The sequence below is a fragment of the Cricetulus griseus genome (assembly GCF_003668045.3).
Source record: "Cricetulus griseus strain 17A/GY chromosome 1 unlocalized genomic scaffold, alternate assembly CriGri-PICRH-1.0 chr1_0, whole genome shotgun sequence".
In the NCBI taxonomy this organism is placed as follows: Eukaryota; Metazoa; Chordata; class Mammalia; order Rodentia; family Cricetidae; genus Cricetulus; species Cricetulus griseus.
The window spans coordinates 128,723,911-128,746,323 of NW_023276806.1; the positions used below are offsets into that span (position 1 = coordinate 128,723,911).

The 22,413-nt window shown below is 38.6% G+C and overlaps 3 protein-coding genes across 3 annotated transcripts; all 3 read left to right on the forward strand.

Annotated features, from left to right (window-relative positions):
* Positions 1-1,011: 1,011 nt before the first annotated feature.
* Positions 1,012-1,950, forward strand: LOC113832923 (olfactory receptor 6C68-like). The gene has a single exon (XM_027391857.1). It carries the CDS (start codon positions 1,012-1,014, stop codon positions 1,948-1,950), a length of 939 nt encoding a protein of 312 aa, XP_027247658.1.
* Positions 1,951-4,191: 2,241 nt separating this feature from the next.
* LOC113832937 (olfactory receptor 6C2-like) lies at positions 4,192-5,136 on the forward strand. Its single transcript, XM_027391895.1, has one exon. The coding sequence runs from the start codon at positions 4,192-4,194 to the stop codon at positions 5,134-5,136; it is 945 nt and encodes a 314-aa protein (XP_027247696.1).
* A 7,859-nt stretch (positions 5,137-12,995) lies between these two features.
* On the forward strand, positions 12,996-13,856 carry LOC100773591 (olfactory receptor 6C2-like). Its single transcript, XM_027391858.1, has one exon. The coding sequence runs from the start codon at positions 12,996-12,998 to the stop codon at positions 13,854-13,856; it is 861 nt and encodes a 286-aa protein (XP_027247659.1).
* Positions 13,857-22,413: the final 8,557 nt, after the last annotated feature.

Below are 22,413 nucleotides of genomic sequence, written 5' to 3' on the forward strand. Positions count from 1 at the left end.
GGGTGGGTGAGGAAGTGGGAAGGATCTTGGAGGAATTGAGGATGAGAAACTGTAATCAGAATACATTGTATAAAAAATGTATGTTCATCATAAAAATTAAATGATACATCTCAGTGGGTTAAATACTCTTGTCTCAACTCTGAAGACCCCCTATGGAAGTTCTAACCCTACCTGGGGAGCAGAAAGGGTATGTGATAGGTGGGGTTTTAGTTGGGGGGTGGCAGGGAAGGAGAGAAGGGAGAAGGAACTAGGATTGACATGTAAAACAATCTTGTTTCTAATTCAAATTTAAAAATGGGGAAAAAAAAAGGTTCTTGTCTCCAAACCTGAAATCCTGAGTTTAATACTTGGGGCTCACATGGTAGGAATAGAGAATCAAGTACCACAAGTTATCCTCTGACCTACACACACACACACACACACACACACACACACACACACACACACACACACACACATGAATACATTTAAAATTTAAAGATAGATAAATAAATAAATAACACGGAGATAATAGACATTCATACTTTGCAGGTTATTGTAAGGTAATACATACGTGGTACAGTTAGAATACTGCTTGGTGTATATCAAAACATTTATATTTGTTTAATTGTTTATAAATGGTGCATTTTTAAGTAAATAAGAGTAGAAGCTGGATAGTACCAGTTTGAGAACTAAATAACTGATTCAGAATGTAGATCTGAAGTAATGGAGAAGAGAGGAGTGCAGTTCTGTGGTGAGGATATTTTGCAGCTTTGTTTAATTTTCTCCATGTTTTATAAATGTACACTCACCTGCACACCTAACTAAAACCATGAATATATATGAGCATGTACACATATATCTTCTTGCTCTAAAATTCTTCACATTAATAAAAAAAGCACATACAAATTAGGTGAACTGAGTGATTTTTTTTATGAAAATGCTCATCATTGATGATTTTTGTCATTGAATTCTGCAGGCCAAATTTCCCTGACATTAACATTTAGGTTCAGAAAATTCCTGATATTGATAATGAGAAACCACACATCAATTACAACATTCATCCTCCTGGGACTCACAGACGATCCTCAATTACAGGTCTTGCTCTTTATTTTTCTATTTATCACCTACCTATTGAGTGTAACTGGTAATTTAACCATCATTACCCTCACCACAGTGGATCCCTACCTTAAAACTCCCATGTATTTCTTCCTCCAAAACTTTTCCTTCCTAGAAATCTCATTTACAAGTGCATGTGTCCCAAGATTTTTATACAGTATTTCAACTGGAGACAGGACAATTACATACAATGCATGTGCAACTCAATTATTTTTCACAGATCTCTTTGGAGTAACTGAGTTTTTTCTCCTGGCTACCATGTCATATGATCGCTATGTGGCCATCTGTAAACCTTTGCATTATATGACCATCATGAACAACAAGGTGTGCAAAATGATGGTTATTTCCTGTTGGATGGCGGCATTCATGATTATCCTCCCACCACTTAGCTTAGGTCTTCATCTGGAATTCTGTGACTCTAATATCATTGATCATTTTGGATGTGATGCAAATCCTATTCTGAAAATATCATGCTCAGACACCTGGTTGATTGAGCAGATGGTAATAGCCTCCGCAGTATTCACCTTCATCATTACTCTAATATGTGTAGTCTTTTCCTACATATACATTATAAGGACAATTCTAAAATTCCCTTCTGTTCAACAAAAAAGAAAAGCCTTTTCAACCTGTTCTTCACACATGATTGTGGTCTCCATCACCTATGGGAGCTGCATCTTCATCTATATCAAACCATCTGCAAAAGAAGAGGTAACCATTAATAAAGGTGTGTCAGTGCTTATTTCTTCCATATCGCCCATGCTGAATCCTTTCATATATACTCTAAGAAATAAGCAAGTTAAGCAAGCTTCTCATGACTTACTCAAGAAAATTGCATTTCTATTAAAGAACTGAAGTGTGCCCAAGATGACAAATTAAAGTGTCCTCTTCTCCTTACTTTTCATTATAGATAACAAACTTTGTACTTTCTTAGACTACAGGCAATCATGTGACTCCTTATGGTTTTGCAGTTGTGGTGTTTTTGGTGGTGGTGGTGGTGGAATGCCCATAGAAATCATGAAACTGATAAGAGGCCCTGGGGGGGCATGAGCTTTTAAGAAAGGAAAGATACGGGGGCTAGAGAGATGGCTCAGAGTCATGGCTCAGAGTCTAAGAGCACTGACTGTTCTTCCAGAGGTCCTGAGTTCAATTCCCAGAACCCACATGATGGATCAAAATCATCTGTAATGAGATCTGGCCTGCAGGGACACATACAGACAGAACACTGTATAGATAATAAATAAATCTTTAAAAAAAGAAAGGAAAGATACAATTCACATGGTATGAAGGGAGAACTGGGGATAACAAAACAATGTAGGTTTAGTGTGGTGGAAGATAGAGAAAAATAACAGAAGAAGGAATGTGGGAAACCATAATTAACACTAAAAGTCTTCAGAAAAGAAAAATTGGCAGCCTATTATTTAGAAGCTTCTTAAAATATATATGTACACATATATAAAAAGAGTTTAAATGGAATTATCCTATAGTGGGACAACAATGCTCCTACCACACACCACAGGCTAACAAATAAAAAAAATCCAACAGCAGGTATGGAATACCTCCTTTGGTTTTATTGGTAGGTGAGGTCTCACAGAGTGCCCCCCACAAACATTACAGACTACTCTCAATGCTTTTGAGAGTAACACCCTATTGCTGAACACATTGCACACCTGAGTCACAGAACATGGAGGAATCAAACTGGTACTCACCTGGAGGTGTCATGTCTTTTGGATAACTGTCATAGTTCTGGAAGGTAATGTGTATGATATTTGGGGAGCAAAGTAATCATCAGTCTTGTCCAGCTGTGAACCTTGGAAGCTTCAACAGCTTGCAAAGAGAGGACCACTAGTGTAATAGTGGCATAAATGCTCTGTGAGTAACCAACCATTTTCTAGCTGGATTTAAGACCTCTCCACAAAGTGGAACTCATGCCCAGTACTGTTAATAAGTCTGGGTAGGTCATAGGCCTTAAGACAGAGCCTCTTACTCTTCTGCTAAATAGACCTGTGATTAAACCAACTACTAAAGATATAGTATTAAACTGACTCTTAAAGACTTATAGTTATACCCATAGGTAAGTTCGTCTCTCAATCCTCATGTGAGAATCTTCTTTCGTGGTAGATGATGAATAACACAGAGACCCATAATGGGCCAACATCATCAAGAAAACCAATTACCCAGGTGATTCAGTTCCACACTTCCACATGCAAGCTGGGAAAGCAATACTTTGTATGAGCCTGTCATAGGGATCACAAAACTGTTCTTCATAGACGTCCCATTTTGGCATTCAGAGGAAAATACAATCAACACTAATTGTCACATATAGAAAATATATATTAATATGTGTGAAAATTCAAGTCAATCTGGCAAAATCTAAAAACATTTGAACTGTGATACCTCTAAATGAATCTTTTTTATTGAGACCGGGTCTGTCTGCACAGCCCTGGTTGTTCTAGAACTCACTATGTCTACCAGGCTGGCCTCTAACTCACAGAGATCTACCTGCCTCTGCCTCCCAAGTGCCAGGATGCTGTGTGCCACCACACCCATGATCTAAATGAATCTGTAAAAAAAAAGCAAAGTAAATAATATTTTAAACATAGAAGCTGGAGTGCAACTGTATGGTAAGTATTTACCAGTTAATAATTAATATTAAATATGAACATAATGTTAAGATCATTTAACAGACAACACTTCATTTATTTTAGTAGTTCTCTTTTAAAATCTTATCTAGGAAAAGCAGTTAGAAGAAGGCAGAAATGTTGGACCAAAAGCAATTACTTTAAAGGGAATTTTTGTGGAATGATGTTTATAAGATTATGTGTTAAACTGACATTGATCACATGTAGATTGTAGACACATAAGAATAGCATTATGAAATATGGAATTCAAATATGAGCTGTTACATGACACAAAAAGAAGATCAAAAATCAGCATGAGCTATGTGCTTTCTTCTTCACTAACCAATGGTACTATAGGAATGACACTCAGGCTCGGTTGTCTTGAAGTTAGCACCATACTGAACTCTGAGGTCTTATAAATAAAGTCTTTCTTCTTTTTCATCAAGGCTGAGCAACAGACAATAAATAATCAAGAATGAGAAACCGAACAGTAACAACCTTCATCTTGCTGGGTCTGACAGATGACACCCGGTTGAAAATTCTGCTTTTTATATTTCTGTTCCTTTCTTACACATTGAGTTTATCTGGAAACATAACCATCATCACCCTCACTCTGGCTGACCCTCGCCTTAAAACACCTATGTATATTTTACTCAAAAATTTCTCCTTCTTAGAAATTTTACTCACAACTTCTTGTATTCCCAGATTTCTATATAGCATATCCTCTGGGGACAAGTCCATTACCTATATTGCTTGTTTCACTCAGCTGCTGTTTATAGACATCTTTGCAGTAACGGAATTTTTTCTCCTAGCTATCATGTCCTATGACCGCTATGTGGCCATTTGTAAACCTCTGCATTACATGACCATCATGAATAGCAGAGCCTGCAGGAACTTCATCCTCTTCTGCTGGGTAGCAGCACTGATGATCGTTCTCCCACCTGTCAGTCTAGGCTTGGGTCTGGAGTTCTGTGACTCAAATCTCATTGACCATTTTTGTTGTGATGCAGCTCCTCTCCTGAAAATCTCTTGTTCAGATACTCAGTTGGTAGAACAGATGGTGATAGCTGATGCGGTGTTGGCTTTCATCACCACCTTTATGTGTGTTATCCTTTCGTACATTTATATCATCAGGACCATTCTGAGATTTCCCTCTGCCAAGCAAAGGAAAAAGGCCTTTTCCACCTGCTCTTCCCACATGATTGTTGTCTCCATCACTTATGGCAGCTGCATCTTCATTTATATCAAACCTTCATCCAAAGATGATGTAGCTATCAATAAAGGGATTTCACTTCTTATAATATCGATTTCACCAATGTTAAATCCCTTTATTTATGCGCTAAGGAACAAGCAAGTGAAGCAAGCTTTCAATTACTCAATAAAAAAATTGCATCCCTCTCAAAGATGTAAAATAAATTAAAGAGTACCAAACAAAAGACAGGGGAATGAACTCAAAATCTAAAGCTTTACTATATTTTTCTATACATTTTTTAATCACACTTTCTCTTTAGACTTCCATAATATGAACCATGGCATTCTTTACCTCCATTAAAAGTAAGCTTTTTCAATATGTTTAGTCTTTCAGTGAACCTGAAATTAGTCTGACTCTTATCCCAGGAAACACAGTAGTTTGTGGTTTTCTGCCATTTTCCACACTTTTAGGTATGTCTTTTTATTTTACATTGAAGTTAATCAAATGAGTGTGGAAGTGATACGTACCCTTGATAAATGTGGCATGTAGAAGTATTCATTATCCGTTTAGCCACTTAGAAAAAAAATGGTAATTCTAAAATAACTTTCTATGCTTTGTGCTGGTTATGAATGATCTTATTGATTCCTCTCAAAAACACTGTAGGAAGACCTCCCAATTACCATCAATTTGAAACCTCCATAAACCATTTAGGTAAACAAGAAACTGATTTAAGGTCTTGTTAACCAACTTTTCCTTGAATTTTTCTTGGGGTAGTTAGCAGTTATAGTAAAAACCTAAGACATGTGACATTCATATATAATGAGAAAATGAATGGAAGACTGAAAACATGAAAATTTATACAAAGCAGTGGGGGAAAATCTGATAAGACTGTCACTTGATTCCCTTTTCAGGGAGCCATGATAGCCGAGGAATCAGGTAGACAATCTTCACACCCCCTCCTCTCCTCTAAATCCAATCCCCCAAGGTCATCCCCAGCTCTGTGGCAGACCACCTGCCATGGCCACTCCTGCTTCTCTGCCCCAATTCCCAGGGGTCTATGCAGATCCTGGTGGTATACACTGCTTTATTCCCTCCTGTGAGAACCCTGCAACCCCCCTTTGCCCATTCCTGTTTCTAAGTGTCAGCTCCAAATGCCTAGGAACACATTCTACCAAGGACCTCTAGTAGTCACACCTGGTAGGATCTCAAAAACATTCCCTACCAGGCAACTCATGGCGACCACATTCCCCTAAGAACCAAGGAAGGGCAAAGAAACCTACCCAACAAACACAACCAGATATCAGTACCTAGAATTACAATCAACATAAACCCAGATTCCTAAGTGCCAGATTAAAATACAATCATTAACAGCTAGGATGAGATGGCTCCAATAAAGCACAGCTACCTTCCTACAGTAGAAATGCAATATAGCCAAGGAACAAGACAAAACTTCAAAATAGGCTTTTAAAAAATGTTAGAGATCATTAAAGAGTTTATGAATGTAACCACTAATGAAATCTACGAAAACACAAACAGTTGAATAAAATGAAGAAAACACTTTGTTCATGACAAAAGGGTCTCGAACCAATACAGAAAACTCAAATTGAGGTAATTTGGATGTGAAATGGATGTGAAAAATTAGAAACTCAAGCAAGAAACTCAGAGGCAAGCCTAACCACAGAATACAAAAGATGAAAGACAGACCTCAGACACTGAAGACAAGATAGAATAATTGAATACTTTAGTCGAAAAGAAAGTTAAATCTTAAAAAACAAAATCAGGGCATAAAACATCCAGGAAATCTGGGACTCTCTGAAAAGACCAAATCTAAGAATTATAGATAACATGCAAAAAAAAAAAATCCTGGGTTCAATACCAAGCATCACATAAAATTCCAACTAAGTAAATATACTGGCAAGAAAAAAAAAAAAACCCTAGACAAGATAGTTTCAATATCAAATTCTGCCAGGACTAAAGTTAAAATTAACATCAATGCCCCTCAAACTGTTCCATAAATCGTCAAGGTAAGAACTACTACCAAAATTTTTTGGTAAAAATTTACCCTGATATTAAAACCAAATAAAGGCATATAAAAACTAGAAATAAGTGTCCCTGATAAACATGAATGACAAAATTCTCAATAAAATGATCACAAACTGAATTTAGCAACATATTAAAATGATTATAAACAAGTTGGCTTTATTCCAAGGATAGCTCAATATACAAAAATCAATTAATGTAACATACAACAAAAATACAATCTGGAACAGCATTGTCATGAACATATCTACAACACAGAAAAGACTATTGACAGTTTAACATCTTGTATACAATAAAAGCCCCAAGAAAACTAGGAATAAAAGGAACATACCTCATCAAAATAAAAAGCTATATATGTCAAAATCTTAGCCAATAGCATACTACATTAAAAAAAAAACTTAAGCATTCTCACATGAAGAACGACAAATATATCCACATCCTCCACTCTTACTCAATATAGTGCTTCAAATCATAGCCAAAGGAATAAGGCAAAAGAAAGAAGTTAAACAGTTACAAATAAGAGATAAATAAATCAAATTATCCCTAGTTGCATGTGGTATGAATCAATAAGTAAAGACCCTGAATACTTCATCAGATAACCTTAATATCTGATAAACACTTTAAGTAAAGATGCAGGATATTAAATCATTGTAAAAAAAAAAATAGTAGCTGTCTGTATACCAGTAACAAAATCCTGAAAATAAATTAAAGAAAATAACCTTATTTGTGATAGTGTTGAAATAGTAGAGTACCTAGAAGTAAACCTTCTTCTGAAAGTCTAGAGTAGAAAGTAAATTTTCTCTACAATGAAAACTCCAAGACAGTGAAAAAATAGAAACTGAGGTAAACACTACACAATGGAAAAACCTTCCATGTTCATGGGTAGGAAGAAATAATGTGGAAACGAATATGTGACTGAAAATGATATACAGATTTAATGCATTCCTATTAACAATTCAATGGCATTTTTCATATAATTTTTTAAAACACTAAAGTTCATATGGAATCACAAAAGACTCCAAATAGCCAAAGCAATCTAAAGCAAAAGAACATTTATCAGGTGTCAGAATACCAGATTTCTAATTGTACTGAGAGCCAAAAGAACAAAAGAGCATGTCACTAGCACAAAAAAAAAAATACAGACATATAAATCAATGGAATGAAATATAGGACACATATAAATACATTCAACAGAAGCAACCTGATTTCCAACACAGGTACCAAAAGCATACACTAGAAAAAAGGAGTTATCTCTTCAACAAACATTGCTATGGAAACTGAATGTAGCAAAATGAAAGCTAGCACTGTATCTCTCACCCTGTACAAAATTAATTCAAATATGTTAAGACTTTAATATAAGACCTGAAGTTTTGAAATAAATACAGGAAATCTTATTAAAAGCACTAGTAAAGACTTCTGAGAATAATTCCAATACTTGTGGAAAAAATTCTAAGAGTGGAGAAATGCAATTACATAAAAATTTCAAAGCTCGCTGGGCATTGGTGGCATATGCCTTTAATCCCAGCACTCAGGAGGCAGAAGCAGGCACATCTCTGTGAGTTCGAGGCCAGCCTGGTCTCCAGAGCAAGTGCCAGGATAGGCTCCAAAGCTACACAGAGAAACCCTGTCTTGAAAAAAAATTTTCAAAGCTCCTTCATAGAAAGGAAACAACTGTGAAAGTGAAGAGACAGCCCTCAGAATGTGAGGAAATCTTTGACAGCTATAGATCTGACTAAAGTCTCAAATATGTAAAGAACTCAAAAAGCACCAGAAATACCATCTAATCGATAAAAATGAAAATTAATTACACAGTACATTTTCCACAAAAAAATACAAGTGATCAATAAGTATATGTTTTAAACATTCAAAATCATCAGCAGCAATTGGGTGTCTGGGGGAAACAAATCTGAGCTTCACTGAGAGTCCATCTCATCCTAGTGAGAACGGTTAATCCCAAACACAACTAATCCAGACATGGTTACAGGGGAAGAGGACAAAGGGACTCTTATCCACTACTGCTGGAAATGGAAGTAAATCTGGAGGATCCTCAAACAACAATCTGCTTACTATAGGAATCTACCAGAATACCTGAAGGACCTAAGGAAACCGCAAAGACAGCTTGGGACATCAATGCTTATTGTGGCAAAGAACAAGTTTCAAATTGTGTGGACACTCAATGGGTTTGGAATCATAGAGATTCTTAGATAGCAAAATATTGTGTGACTTTAAATATTAGATATGTTAATCCATAAAAATTATATTTCTGCTTTCCTTTAGAATATTTACAGTTGCTAAATCTACAAATATTTAATGTTTACTTTGACTGAGGAAGTTTTACAGTTTGTCTTGGGGGCAGCGCTGACGGCTCATGCCATGGCACCCTTGTGGAGATCAGACAAGAACCTCTAGTGTTGCTCTTAGCATTGTACATTATGTGTAATAATGCCGCCACCCTATTTGTGTTTCACCAAGATGCCAGGCCCATAAGCTTCTGCAGATTCTCTTGTCTCCACTTCCCCCCTTCCCATGAGAGCACTGTCACACCACTGTAACCAGCTTCACGTGGGTCCTGGGGATTAGAATTCAGTTCCTCACATTTTCACATCAAGCACTTTACTCTTGGCACTGAGCCATCTCCTCAAGCCCATAGTTTGACTTGCAAAAATAATACTTTGGAGCCATCAAGATGCTACATGGAGTAGAGACACTTATGTGAGCCTGGAAACCTGAATTTGATCTCCTGAATCCACGTAATGGTGGAAGGGGGGTAAAAGCTCCACAGACTTGTCCTCTGGCATCCACACATTGCTGCGGCGCACACACCCACAGGTAAAGACACATATCATGTACACATATGCAGATTGATAATTAATTAACTTTTGAAAATAGTTAAAACATTATTCTCATAGAATAAAACCAAGTGGTATTTTAAGCCTGTGTAATTTATTCACTGCATAACAAATTGATAACCCAGAAAATGAGACCTAACTATTTTCCTGGTTTTGGGTTTTGGGTTTTTTTTTTTTTTTTGAAACCTAAATGTTTTACACCTGGCATAAAAAGAATTAATTATAAGAAACTAGGCTAGGTTTTTTTTAAAAAAAAAAATTAGATTCTACCTTTTCCTCGTAGTTTCTTTTAAGGGATTTTGATGCTTCATCCATTGAGTCTCCAAAAGCCCTGTTCCCACAGATGATTCATTAGTTATTTCTGAGCCTGGGCCACTGAGGACTCTTTTGTTTATTTACTGTAGATGTGGCAAATTAATAATGAGCATCAAGCTTGATGTTAGAAAACACTCTCTGAACAAAAAAGTTCAGAGCACCAGCACTTCTCAAACTACCAGATATTTCTTTTAAACTATTTTTCAGGGATAGAAAAAGTAAGAAAGTTATTTTCTTATGATGGTACTGCATCATCAATGAGAAAATTGATACAATTGATGAAAAAAAACAGAAAATTTAAACCCCTATGCATTCCCAAACCACTGCTTTTGTAGACATGCATAGATTTAATCAGTGGTCACCAGAAATCATCATTTTCAAATCATATTTACAAGAATCGTTGTGGTTAAATAACTAACAGAGAGGCTGTGAACAACTGCTAGAAGTGCGAATATGATGACCTCTGTCCTTTGAACAGGTTCTTTTTTTGAGACTCAGATCTCACGTTCCTGTAGTCACAGACTGTATTAAAATTAGAAATGGGAACTCTAATATAATGCTAATTTAAACACCATTTCAGAGTGTTTGATGTTGGGTGTTATCTTAAGCAACAATGAGAACTGAGGCTGCAGCTCATTAAGTTATCATTAAATAACTGCCTTTCTTGCTAGGATTGACTGATGACCAAAAGTGATGGTTAATTCCTTATATTCATTTCTGCCCTCAATCTCCTGATATAAAAAAAAACTATTGATGAGCAGGTATGCACCCTAAAGATTTAAAGTAGAGCTCACTGTTTTTCATGTATAAAAGTTTAGGTTTGTGATTCCTTTAAGATTCCTTATAAGATTACTTTTCGAGATAAGTAAGAAAGTGATTGGTCCTTTCTTTGTAACGGCAAAAATGCAGCCTACCGGTAAGAGACCTAGCAGAGACTATTTTGCTTGCTTATACTCTGTTAATCTATAACATGTTGCTTGGGTATTAATGCATGTAGGTTCTTGGGGATTTTTTTTTACCTGTAATAAGTAAAATGTAAGGGATATGGACGACATGCTTTTTGTTACTTGTACTCATTTTAATCATTCACTTGAAAAACAGAATGTAACCACGTAATTTTCATATTGCTTAAAAGATTTTGCTGGGATATATAAGCTGTAAGGTAAAAAACAAAACGAGTTAGAAGGAAAACATCAGGAATGAGAGAATAAGAAATAATAAAAATAGAATTAGAATGAAAACATCAAGAATAAAATAATAAGGATAGAGTTAGAAGGAAAACAAGAATGAGAGAAGAAAATCACCAAGAAAATAAAAAATAGAGAATACAGAAGAATAGAGAAGGAAACTATCAAGAGAGTGTGTGCCTTTCCCCTTACCCCTTAGATGGAAATGTCATAGTATGCCTCGTAGTGTGGATTCCCTTTGAGCCCCATGCTGCTGGAGACTGACACACCCATTTCAGCATGAAACCTATTGTAAAGATTAGTAATCATAACATACTCGTTTGATTAAAAGATTCAAAGTGAAATAGAATATAGATGTGGACATCAAGTATTTCATTTTGGACTTGTGTTCCGGGTATAACTGGTTATCTGGCTGATATGAGGAGTAATCATTTTCAAAGATTCAAGAAAATAGAAAGAGTTATTTTAGCAAATAATAAAACACAATGGGATACATAAAAACATCAGCAAGAAAAACAAATGTCTCAAAATTACAACGAAGAGAGGTGATGGATAAAACACATATGGGGCCACAAAGGTAAGGTATGAAAATGTGCTATGCATGTTGTATGCTTGAAAACACTCATTCTACTCACAAAGTCCCTAAATTGAAACAGAAATCTATAGTGTTTGACAATATTGCTATAATTGTTCAATATAAATAATGGACAAAACATGACTTTGGTCTATTGACAACTGAACATGTTAACCAAGAAAAGTTTCATGGGTCAGACTGAAATAGCTCAAATGTGTCAGTTGCTCAGAAACACTGCATTTTTAGTGTTTCAGCCTGGAATATGTGTGAATAATATCATTGTTTCTGTATTAGGACAAATCTAAGTGACAGTGAAGCTAAGATACCTTGGAAGACAGTCTTAAATGTGTCATTTTTACTTAATAGTATTGATAGTGAAATTTACAGTGCATTCCAAAATCAATAGCAATAGCAATTGTGGTGATCTTGTCAAGTATATATTTTATATGTAACTTATCATAAAATGCAATAAACCTACCCTCAAGACACTCCCTTTCTTTTATCTCATAATAAGATAATAATGTAATTTTAAACTGAAAACTAAGAGGAAGAGATGGGGTAATAACTAAGGAAGGGGTTGTTTGAAGGAAATATGAGTGTTCATAATTATAATACTAGACTCTATCATATTAGACAGCAAATAGAAAGCCTATAACAATGAACTTGAAACTATGTGTTATGTGTGATTTATATAAATAACAAAACCTCAAGAGACACATGAACAGGCCAAAGAGAGTATGAGATTTGACTTCAGGGTTCAACCTCTGAGGAGGAACGAAGTCTCATGAAGCATTAGCAGCCAAATCAAGTGCTTGGAAAAACATGAACTCAAAGAGCAATTAAATAAAAAATAATAGCAAACTAAGAATCAAATGCAAAGAGAATGAAGCACCTGTAACATTTTGAAATGTGTTGTAGATAAGGCAATTTGATTTTCTAATTCTAATCTGGAAAGATCAAACTACCTATTTATAGGACCTAAGCAACTAGTGTGTTTGTTTGTAAACAGAATGCGTGAACACTTGTGAGTTGGGTTTCATAATATTTCTCCTTGTAATTGCTACTCCTGAACAGGTATCTCTAAATTTTAAATGCAGACTGGATAGAGGTAGCAGTTCAATTATGAGAAACCTCACAGTTACGACGTTTGTCCTCCTGGGACTGACTGATGATCCACAACTAAAAACACTGATCTTCATCTTTCTGCTTCTCACCTATCTGCTGAGTATAACTGGGAACCTCACAATCATCTCCCTCATCTTTATAGATTCACACCTAAAAACTGCCATGTACTTTTTCCTACAAAATTTCTCCCTCTTGGAAATCTCATTTACAACTGCTTGCATTCCCAGGTACTTATACAACATTTCAACAGGTGACAAGACGATTACATATAACAACTGTGCCATTCAGATATTTTTTACTGATCTTTTTGGTGTGACAGAATTTTTTCTCCTGGCCATCATGTCCTATGACAGATATGTAGCCATCTGCAAACCCTTGCATTATATCACCATCATGAACAGCAAGATCTGTAAAAGGCTTATCCTCTGTTGCTGGGCAGCTGGCTTGGGGGTGGTCCTGCCGCCACTTAGCCTGGGCCTCAATCTGAAATTCTGTGACTCAAATGTTATTGACCACTTTTTCTGCGATGCATCCCCCCTCCTGAAGATCTCGTGCACAGACACGTGGCTCATAGAGCGTTTGGTGATAGTTTGTGCGGTGTTGACGTTTATCATGACCCTTGTGTGTGTAGTTCTTTCCTATGTATATATAATCGGGACCATTATCAGATTCCCTTCTGCCCAGCAGAGGAAAAAGGCCTTTTCTACCTGTTCTTCCCACCTGATTGTGGTTTCCATCACCTATGGAAGCTGCATCTTCATCTATGTCAAACCATCAGCAAAGGACTCAGTGGCTATCAACAAGGGTGTGACAGTTCTCACCACTTCCCTTGCTCCCATGCTGAATCCTTTCATTTAAACCTTGAGGAACAAGCAAGTCAAGCAGGCTTTCAATGACTCAGTTAAAAGACTCACACTGTTCTTTAAGAAGTAGAGAAGTTTACTACTATAATAGAGAGTCAACTTTTCATTAACAATATAAGCCATCCATATCATTAATTTTTTTACCTTTAGCTTTCTCACTGAGAAACTTTATTACATCTAAATTTCTTAATAATTGTGTATGAAACGTTTCCAGGAAATAAATATTTGCCTTCACACCAAAAACAATGATGAAGCAATCTCAATGAATAATTGTATTTATTGTCTAAGTCCAGCTTTCATGAAGACCTTGGCCCCAGGCATTTGGTTAAGTTCTATCTATTCCTCAGTACAGTCAGGGAATTGGGTCAGGAACCACCACCCCAAGGGTGCTAAAATGTGTGCACAAGTGTCTTACATTAAATGTCTCAGTATTTCCATATAAATTGTACATCCTCTTGTATACTTTAAATCATCTCGATTACTAGAAGTGTCGAACACAGGGTAAGTTCTATGTAAACAGCTATAATGTTGAGGGAATTTTGAACACAGAGGTTGAGCATGTTCACTATAGATGCAAATTTCTGTTCAAATGTTTGACTCCTGAATAATCTGTGGGTATGGAGGGACCCCCTGGCACTTTATTGTTTACTCTAAAAACAAACTAAGAAAAGACAAAAATAGATTTAGAACAGTAGTTTAACATTATAGATAATATTTAAATCGTGATTTAAATGTTGTTAATGGTTTCATCTTTACACTATAGTGATAATGGTTATTATATAACCCTATTACTTTTAGGATTTGCAGTAATAAATACAAATGATGCTTTATCTTGTGTCTAATATAGTATTTAATGCCTTACTAAAATACATCTAGCATACAGATATCCTAAAGTATGGCTTAAAAAAACTGTGGATGCCTAATAGGAATATTGATTCATTACTGAAAATTAAAAAAGAAATGAGTTTTTTTAATGTGGGGGCTAGAGACATGGCTTAGCAGTGAATAGCACTGGCTGCTCTTCCAGAAGACACAGGTTTGAGTCTCAGCACTGACATGACAGCTCACAACCATCTGTAACTCCAAGTACATGATTTTTGACACTCTCTTCTGGCTTCAGGAACCAGGCCTAAACATGGTGCACAGACATGCACTCAGACAAAATACCCATACATATAAAATAATAAAAAGTTCTTTTCGTTTATTAATTATAATATAATTACATGATTTCCCCTCTTTCCGTTTCCACCCTCTAATTCATCCCATGAACCCACCCTCTAATTCTTCTGTTTCAGGTCTTTTTTAGGCAGCCAAATTGTTGAGATATTATGGCTGCAGATTTCCTGCCATTTCTAAGAGACACAGTCTCACAGTAGGCTTCTCTTCTGGCCATTACAGTCTTTGTGTCCCCTCTTATTCAATGTTTCCTGAGCCTTGGATGCAGGAGGTGCATTATAAATGTATCCACTAACAATAGCTTGACCTCTGCCTTTTTATATATTTTTTATTTTCCTTTTTTTTATTAGTTCAAATTAGGAACAAGCTTGTTTCACATGTCAATCCCTTCTCCTTCTCTCTCCCCCAACCCCTCCCTCCATCCCCAACCTACCTCCCACCCGATCCACCCTCCATTTCACAGGCAGGATAGGGCCCTCAATGGGGGAATCCCCAAAGACCACCACATCATCATGGGCCGGGCCTAGGCCCTTCCCCATGTGTCCAGGCCAAGAGTGCACCCCTTCACCTGGGATGGGCTCCAAAAGTCCCTTCTTACTACACCACGGAAAAATACTAATCCAGCACCAGGGCCCCCCTAGAATGCAGAGGCCTCCTCATTGACATCCATGTTCAGGGGTCTGGATCAGTCCTGTGCTGGCCTCCAAGACAGCAGTCTGGGGTCCATGTGCTCCCCCTTGTTCAGGTCAGCTGTTTCAGTGGGTTTCACCAGCCTGGTACCCACCCATTTAATCTTCATTCCTCCCTCTCTGCAACTAAGTTCCCAAGTTCAGTTCAGTGTATATCTGTGGATGTCTGCCTCTGCCTCCAACAGCCACTGGATGAGGGTTCTAGGATGGCATAAAAAGTAGTCATCAGTCTCATTAAAGGGGAAGGGCACATAGGTTATCCACTCCACCATTGCATAAATTGTCAGTTTGTGTCATCCTTGTAGGTCTCTGGAAATCTCCCTAGTGCCAGATCTCTACTCGGACCTATAATGACTCCCTCTAATATGGTATCTCTCATCCTGCTCTCCTCTATTGTTCCCCCAACCCAATATTTCTGATACTACATTTCCTCCTCTCCTCTCCTCTGCTCCTCTCATTCTGGCAGCTCCCTCTCCCCTACCCTCATGCTCCCAATTAGCTCAGGAGAGTCAATGCCCCTTCCCATTCCTGAGGTCCATGCATTTTTCCCTTAGAGTCATTATTTTTCCTAGTTTCTTTGGTGAAGAGAATTATAGGCTGGTAATCCTTTGCTCTATGTCTAAAATTCATATATGAGTGAGCACATACCATGTTTGTCTTTTTGTGACTGGGTTACCTCAATCAGGATGGTTTCTTCTAATTCCATCTATTTGCATGCGATTTTCAAGATTCCATTGCTCTTTTCTGCTGAGTAGTACTCCATTGTATAAACGTACCACATTTTCTCTATGTATTCTTCAGCTGAGGGGAATCTAGGTTGCTTCCAGGTTCTGGATGTTACAAACAATGCTGCTATGAACATGGTTGAACATTTGGCTTTGTTGTATGAATGTGCATTATTTGGGTATATGCCCAAGAGAAGAATTGCTGGATCTTGAGGTAGACTGATTCCCATTTTTCTGAGCAACCACCATATTGATTTCAAAAGTGGTCCTACAAGTTCGCTCTCCCACCAGCAATGGAGGAGTGTTCCTTTTACTCCACATCCTATCCAGCATAGATAGTCATTGGTGTTTTGGTTTTGGCCATTCTGACAGGTGGTATCTCAGAGTTGTTTTGAGTTGCATTTCTCTGATGGCCAAGGATTTTGAGCACTTTCTTAAGTATCTTTCAGCCATTTCAGATTCCTCTGTTGAGAATTCTCTATTTAGTTCTGCACCCCACTTTTTAGTTTCATTGTTTGCTGCTTTGGTGGCTAGCTTCTTAAGTTCATTGTATATTTTGGAGACCAGCCTTCTGTCAGATTTGGGGTTGGTGAAGAACTTTTCCCATTCTGTGGGCTGTCATTTTGTCTTACTGACTGTGTCCTTGGCCCTACAGAAGCTTCTCAGTTTCAGGAGGTCCCATTTATTAATTGCAGATATTAATGTCTGTGCTACTGGTATAATGGTCAGGAAGCAGGCTCCTGTGCCAATTCATTCAAAGGTACCTCCCACTTTCTCTTCTGGAAGATTCAGTGTGGCAGGATTCATGTTGAGATCTTTGATCCATTTGCACATAAGTTTTGTGCCTGGTGGCAGATATGGATATATCTGCAGTCTTCTGTATGTCTGAATCCACTTGTGCCAGCACCATTTGTTGAAGATGCTATCTTTCTTCAATTGTATAGATTTAGCATCTTTGTCAAAAATAAGATGTTCATAGGTGTGTGGGTTAATATCAGGGTTTTTAATTCACTCCATTGATCTGTCTATTTTTGTGCCAATACCAAGCTGTTTTCAGGACTATGGCTCTATAATAGAGCTTGAAGTCAGGGATAGTGATGCCTCCAGAAGATTATTTATTGTACAGAGTTGTTTGGGCTATCCTGGTTTTTTTGTTTTTCCATATAAAGTTGAGTATTGTTCTTTCAAAATCTGTGAAGAACCGTGTTGGGATTTTGATGGGGATTGCACTGAATCTGTAGATTACTTTTGTCATGATTGCCATTTTTATTATGTTGATTCTACCTATCCAAGAGCATGGGAGATCTTTCCATTTTCTGGTATCTTCTTTAATTTCTTTCTTTTTTTGACTTTTTTATTTGAATTACAAATGAGATTGAATTACATGACAATCCCAGTTCCCTTCTCCCTCCCTTTTAATTTCTTTCTTTAAAGACTCAAAGTTCTTACAGTACAGGTCTTTCACTTTTTTGGTTAGTGTTACCCCAAGATATTTAATGTTGCTTGTGGATACTGTGAAGACTGATGATGTTTCTCTGATTTCTTTCTCATTGGATTTATCATCTGTATATAGTAGGGCTACTGATTTTTTTAGTTAATTTTGTATCCTGCTACTTTGCTGAAGGGGTTTATCAGCCGTAGGAGTTCCCTGGTAGAGTTTTTCGGGTAGACTATCATATCATTTGCAAACAGTGAAAGTTTGACTTCTTCCTTTCCAATTTGTATCCCCTTGATCTGCTTTTGTTGTCTTATTGCTCTAGCTAGGACTTCAAGTGCAATATTGAAGAGATATGGAGAGAGTGGACAGCCTTGTCTTGTTCCTGATTTTAGAGGAATCGCTTTGAGTTTCTCTCCATTTAGTTTGATGTTGGCTGTTGGTTTGCTGTATATTGCTTTTATCATGTTTAGATATGTTCCTGTTATTCCTGTTCTCTCCAAAATCTTAATCATGAAGGGATGTTGGATTATCTCAAAGGCTTTTTCAGCAACTAGTGAGATGATCATGCGGTTTTTCTTTTTCAGTTTGTTTATATGGTGGATTACATTGATGGATTTTCATGTGTTGAACCATCCTTGCATCCCTGGGATGAAGCCTACTTGATCATGGTGGATGATTTTTCTGATGTGTTCTTGGATTCGATTCACCAATATTTTGTTGAGTATTTTTGCATTGATGTTCATGAAGGAGATTGGTCTGTAGTTGCCTTTGTGTGGCTTGATTGTAGCCTGGTAAAAAGAGTTTGATAATATCCCTTCTGCTTCTATTGTGTGGAACAATTTGAGGAGTACTGGTATTAGATCTTGTTTGAATTTCTGGTAGAATTCTGCAGTGAAGCCATCTGGCCCTTGGCTTTTTTTGGTTGAGAGGTGTCCCGCGCCCACTCTGTATTCCTCGCCAGCAAGAAACACACGCAGGACACTCGGATCCTTCTGCAGACAAGCTTTAATGCATTAGACTGAGCAGAGACATTGAACGAAGAAAAACCATCCCTATATAAAAGGCTGACCAGCCGCCTGGGACGTATTACCCTATGAATGGCTTCAGCTCCTCAGGGAAGAATGAGCCACGGGATAGGCAGAGATCAAAGGAATGGAGATTACCCAGCGCCTGTGAAGTAATTCACACCTTGGTGTCTTCAGGCAGCATTATAATGCAGGAACCGGCTTCCTACATATCACCCTTTTTTTATTAATTAATGAAAAGGCTTTATATTATTACAAGCAAATAGGTCACCCATATGTTGAGGGATAGAGGCAGGGGTTGACCTTCCCAAAATCAAACATTAAGACTGTGTACGAGAGTCACCATCAGGCTGTCAGTTTGACCCGAAGTACTCCCGACCTGTCCTCTGCCGTTTTTCTGGGAAAGGGAAATTCTCAAGGCAGGTAACCCTTATGCAGGTCAACGTACCTCCCAGAGAAGCCTGTATAATAGGCAACTCTGTGCGATGCCTATGCTCAGCATCCCTCTTTTTGGGGCTGCACAAACCAGACACTCTACCCTGTGCAGTGAGCCTAGGCTCCGGGTGTGCAAGAGCTGTCTGGCCGGCGGCCTATCGCTTAGTAGCCAAAAATATAAGCGCTTGGATGATCTCTTGGTTTGAGCCCTGGAGCTTACATGCCAGCCAAAGGAGTAACAGCATTTCGCAGGCGGCTGCATATCCACCCCTTTTCTCACAGACCAGCCAAAAATAACAGCAATCTGTAAACGGCTGCATCGAACAATTATACCCCCACCCCTCGCCATCTCTCCGCCAAGGACAGGAGTTAATCTGGATAACAATAGCGGCTCTCAACTCCCGGGGGTAGAGGGTGGAGTTTCGACTTTTGAAGGTCTGCAGAGGCTCTTCGGGTGAGTCTTTCTGGGATCCACAGAGGATTTTCTTCATCCTGTGGAAAAACACATACCGCTCCCCTGGATCTTATGAGAATAGGATCCGGGCCTCTCCAAAGACCAGTTAAGACATCTTTCCATTTTACCATTTCCTTAGATCTATCAGGTTCTGAGGTATGGCGCTTGGCCGCTGTATGGCCCTGAACGTCGGTGTTTAGAAAATTAAGGGTAAAGAGTGCCATGGATATTGCAACTCTTGGCACCGAGGGTAAGGATGCTCCCATTCCCTCCTTTTGTTTGATTAAATAAGACTTAAGTGTGCGATGGGCACGTTTCACAATGCCTTGTCCTTGAGGATTATAAGGAAGGCCAGTTAGATGGGTAATTTCCATCTGTCTGTAGAAGTGCTGGAACTTTTGAGAGGTATAAGCCGGCCCATTATCTGTTTTTAGGATATGAGGTTTGCCCCAGGCACCCCAAGCCTCTAAACAGTGTTGAATCATATGCGCGGCCTTTTCCCCTGTCAAAGGCGTGGCATAAATTATGCCTGAGCAGGTGTCCATTGAGACATGAACATATTGGAGTTTTCCAAAGGAGGCAACATGCGTAACATCCATTTGCCATATCTGCAGCGGCCTAATGCCGCGCGGATTTATTCCTACATGAGGTGCAGGTAAAAATTCATAGCAGTTTTTACATTGAGTAACGATTTGTCTAGCCTCCTGCTTTGTCAAAGCAAATCGACGGCGCAGGGTTTCAGCCGTCACATGAAAGCGCTGATGAAATTCTTGTGCAGCTTGTATCTGGGTGGACAAGGCGGCAGCCATCAGCTTTGTGGCCCGGTCTGCCAAATCATTCCCAGAGGACATAGGTCCTGGGAGCCCCGAATGTGCTCGAACATGGGTGACAAAAACAGGGAACCTCCTGTTTGATAGGGTAATTTGTATTTTTTGAAAGATACCTGCAACTCTGCTGGAGGGTCGTATTATACCAGCAGTTTCAAGGAGGTTGACTGCATTAACCACATAGGAGGAATCTGATACAATATTAAGTGGCCCCGGAAAGGCCTCAAGGACTTCCAGCACCACTTGGCATTCAACGATCTGGGGTGAGGTTTCATTGAATTGTTTAGAAACTACCTTATTCCCTATAACATAAGCCCCTACACCGGTTTTGGAACCATCAGTATAAACCACCGTCCCATTCGGGATTGGATGCTTTGCTGTCATCTGTGGAAACACTATAGCCTGATTTTGTGTAAATTGTAGGATTGGATGTTTTGGGAAATGATTATCAATTTTCCCTGAAAAGGAGGTAACTAACACCGCCCAGTCATTAGAAGTAGCTGTTAGTGTTTGAATTTGCGCAGCGGTGTAAGGTACAATCAAGAGATGAGGGTCCCTGCCAAAATGAGCGACAGCTGCTTTTATTCCCCGAAGTGCGAGCTGTGCGACAGCATCCGGATACCAATCAATGATCTTAGCGGGGGAAGCATTTGGGTGAATCCAAAGCAACGGCCCATGCTGCCATAAGACAGCGGTCGGTAACTTAGCCGTTTTAAAGACGCATAGGCTGAATGGCAATGTCTCATCTATGTGATGCAATTGTGCATCCTGCAAGGCCTTTTCTACTTTTTGTAGGGCTTGACAAGCAGCCGGAGTAAAGCTTCTGGGGGAAGAAATATGAGGCTCACCTTCCAGGATGTCGAAAAGGGGTTTTAAATCTGTAGAGGGGATCTTTAAAAAGGGTCTCAGCCAATTTATATCCCCCAAGAGTTTCTGGAAGTCATTTAAGGTTCTTAGATGATCCTTGTGTATTTCTATTTTTTGTGGGATTATTTTTGTTGGGGTAATTACTGAGCCCAGGAAGAGACCAGTATCTGAGACCTGGACCTTTTCTGATGCTATCTCCAGTCCCCATTGTTTTAACTCAGCTACCAGCATGGGGAAGGCTTGTTGCAGGACCTCTATCTTCCTATGGCAGATAAGAATATCATCCATATAGTGAATCATAATCATGGATGTAAACTGCTTCCTTACAGGTTCCAATGCCTTTTGGACATACAATTGGCATATAGTTGGACTATTGGCCATGCCCTGTGGGAGCACCCTCCATTGGTACCTCTTGTCTGGTTCCATGTGATTGAGTGAGGGAACAGTAAAGGCAAACCTCTGCCGGTCCCGAGGAAAGAGGGGGATGGAGAAAAAACAGTCCTTAATATCTATAATAAGAAGCTTCCAATTTTGGGGTAGCGCAGAAAGCAAAGGGAGGCCTCTCTGGACAGGGCCCAGAGGGCGCATTTGGTTATTAATAGCCCGCAGGTCATGGAGCAACCTCCATTTTTCAGATTTCTTTTTTATAATGAAAATTGGGCTGTTCCAGGGAGAAGTAGAACTTTCTAAATGCCCCAACTGTTCTTGCTCCTGTATAAGTCTTGTGACTGCTTCCAGCTTTTCAGAGGATAATGGCCATTGAGAGACCCATACCGGGTCCTCTGTATTCCACGGTATGGGTCGTGAAGCCTCAATGGCCCCTAAATAAAACCCAGTCCCATTCTGCTTTGATTCCTTTTTTGTTCAATGGGCTCTATTCTACCTTGCTCCCTTCTGCCCAGGCCCCTTCCTGGTA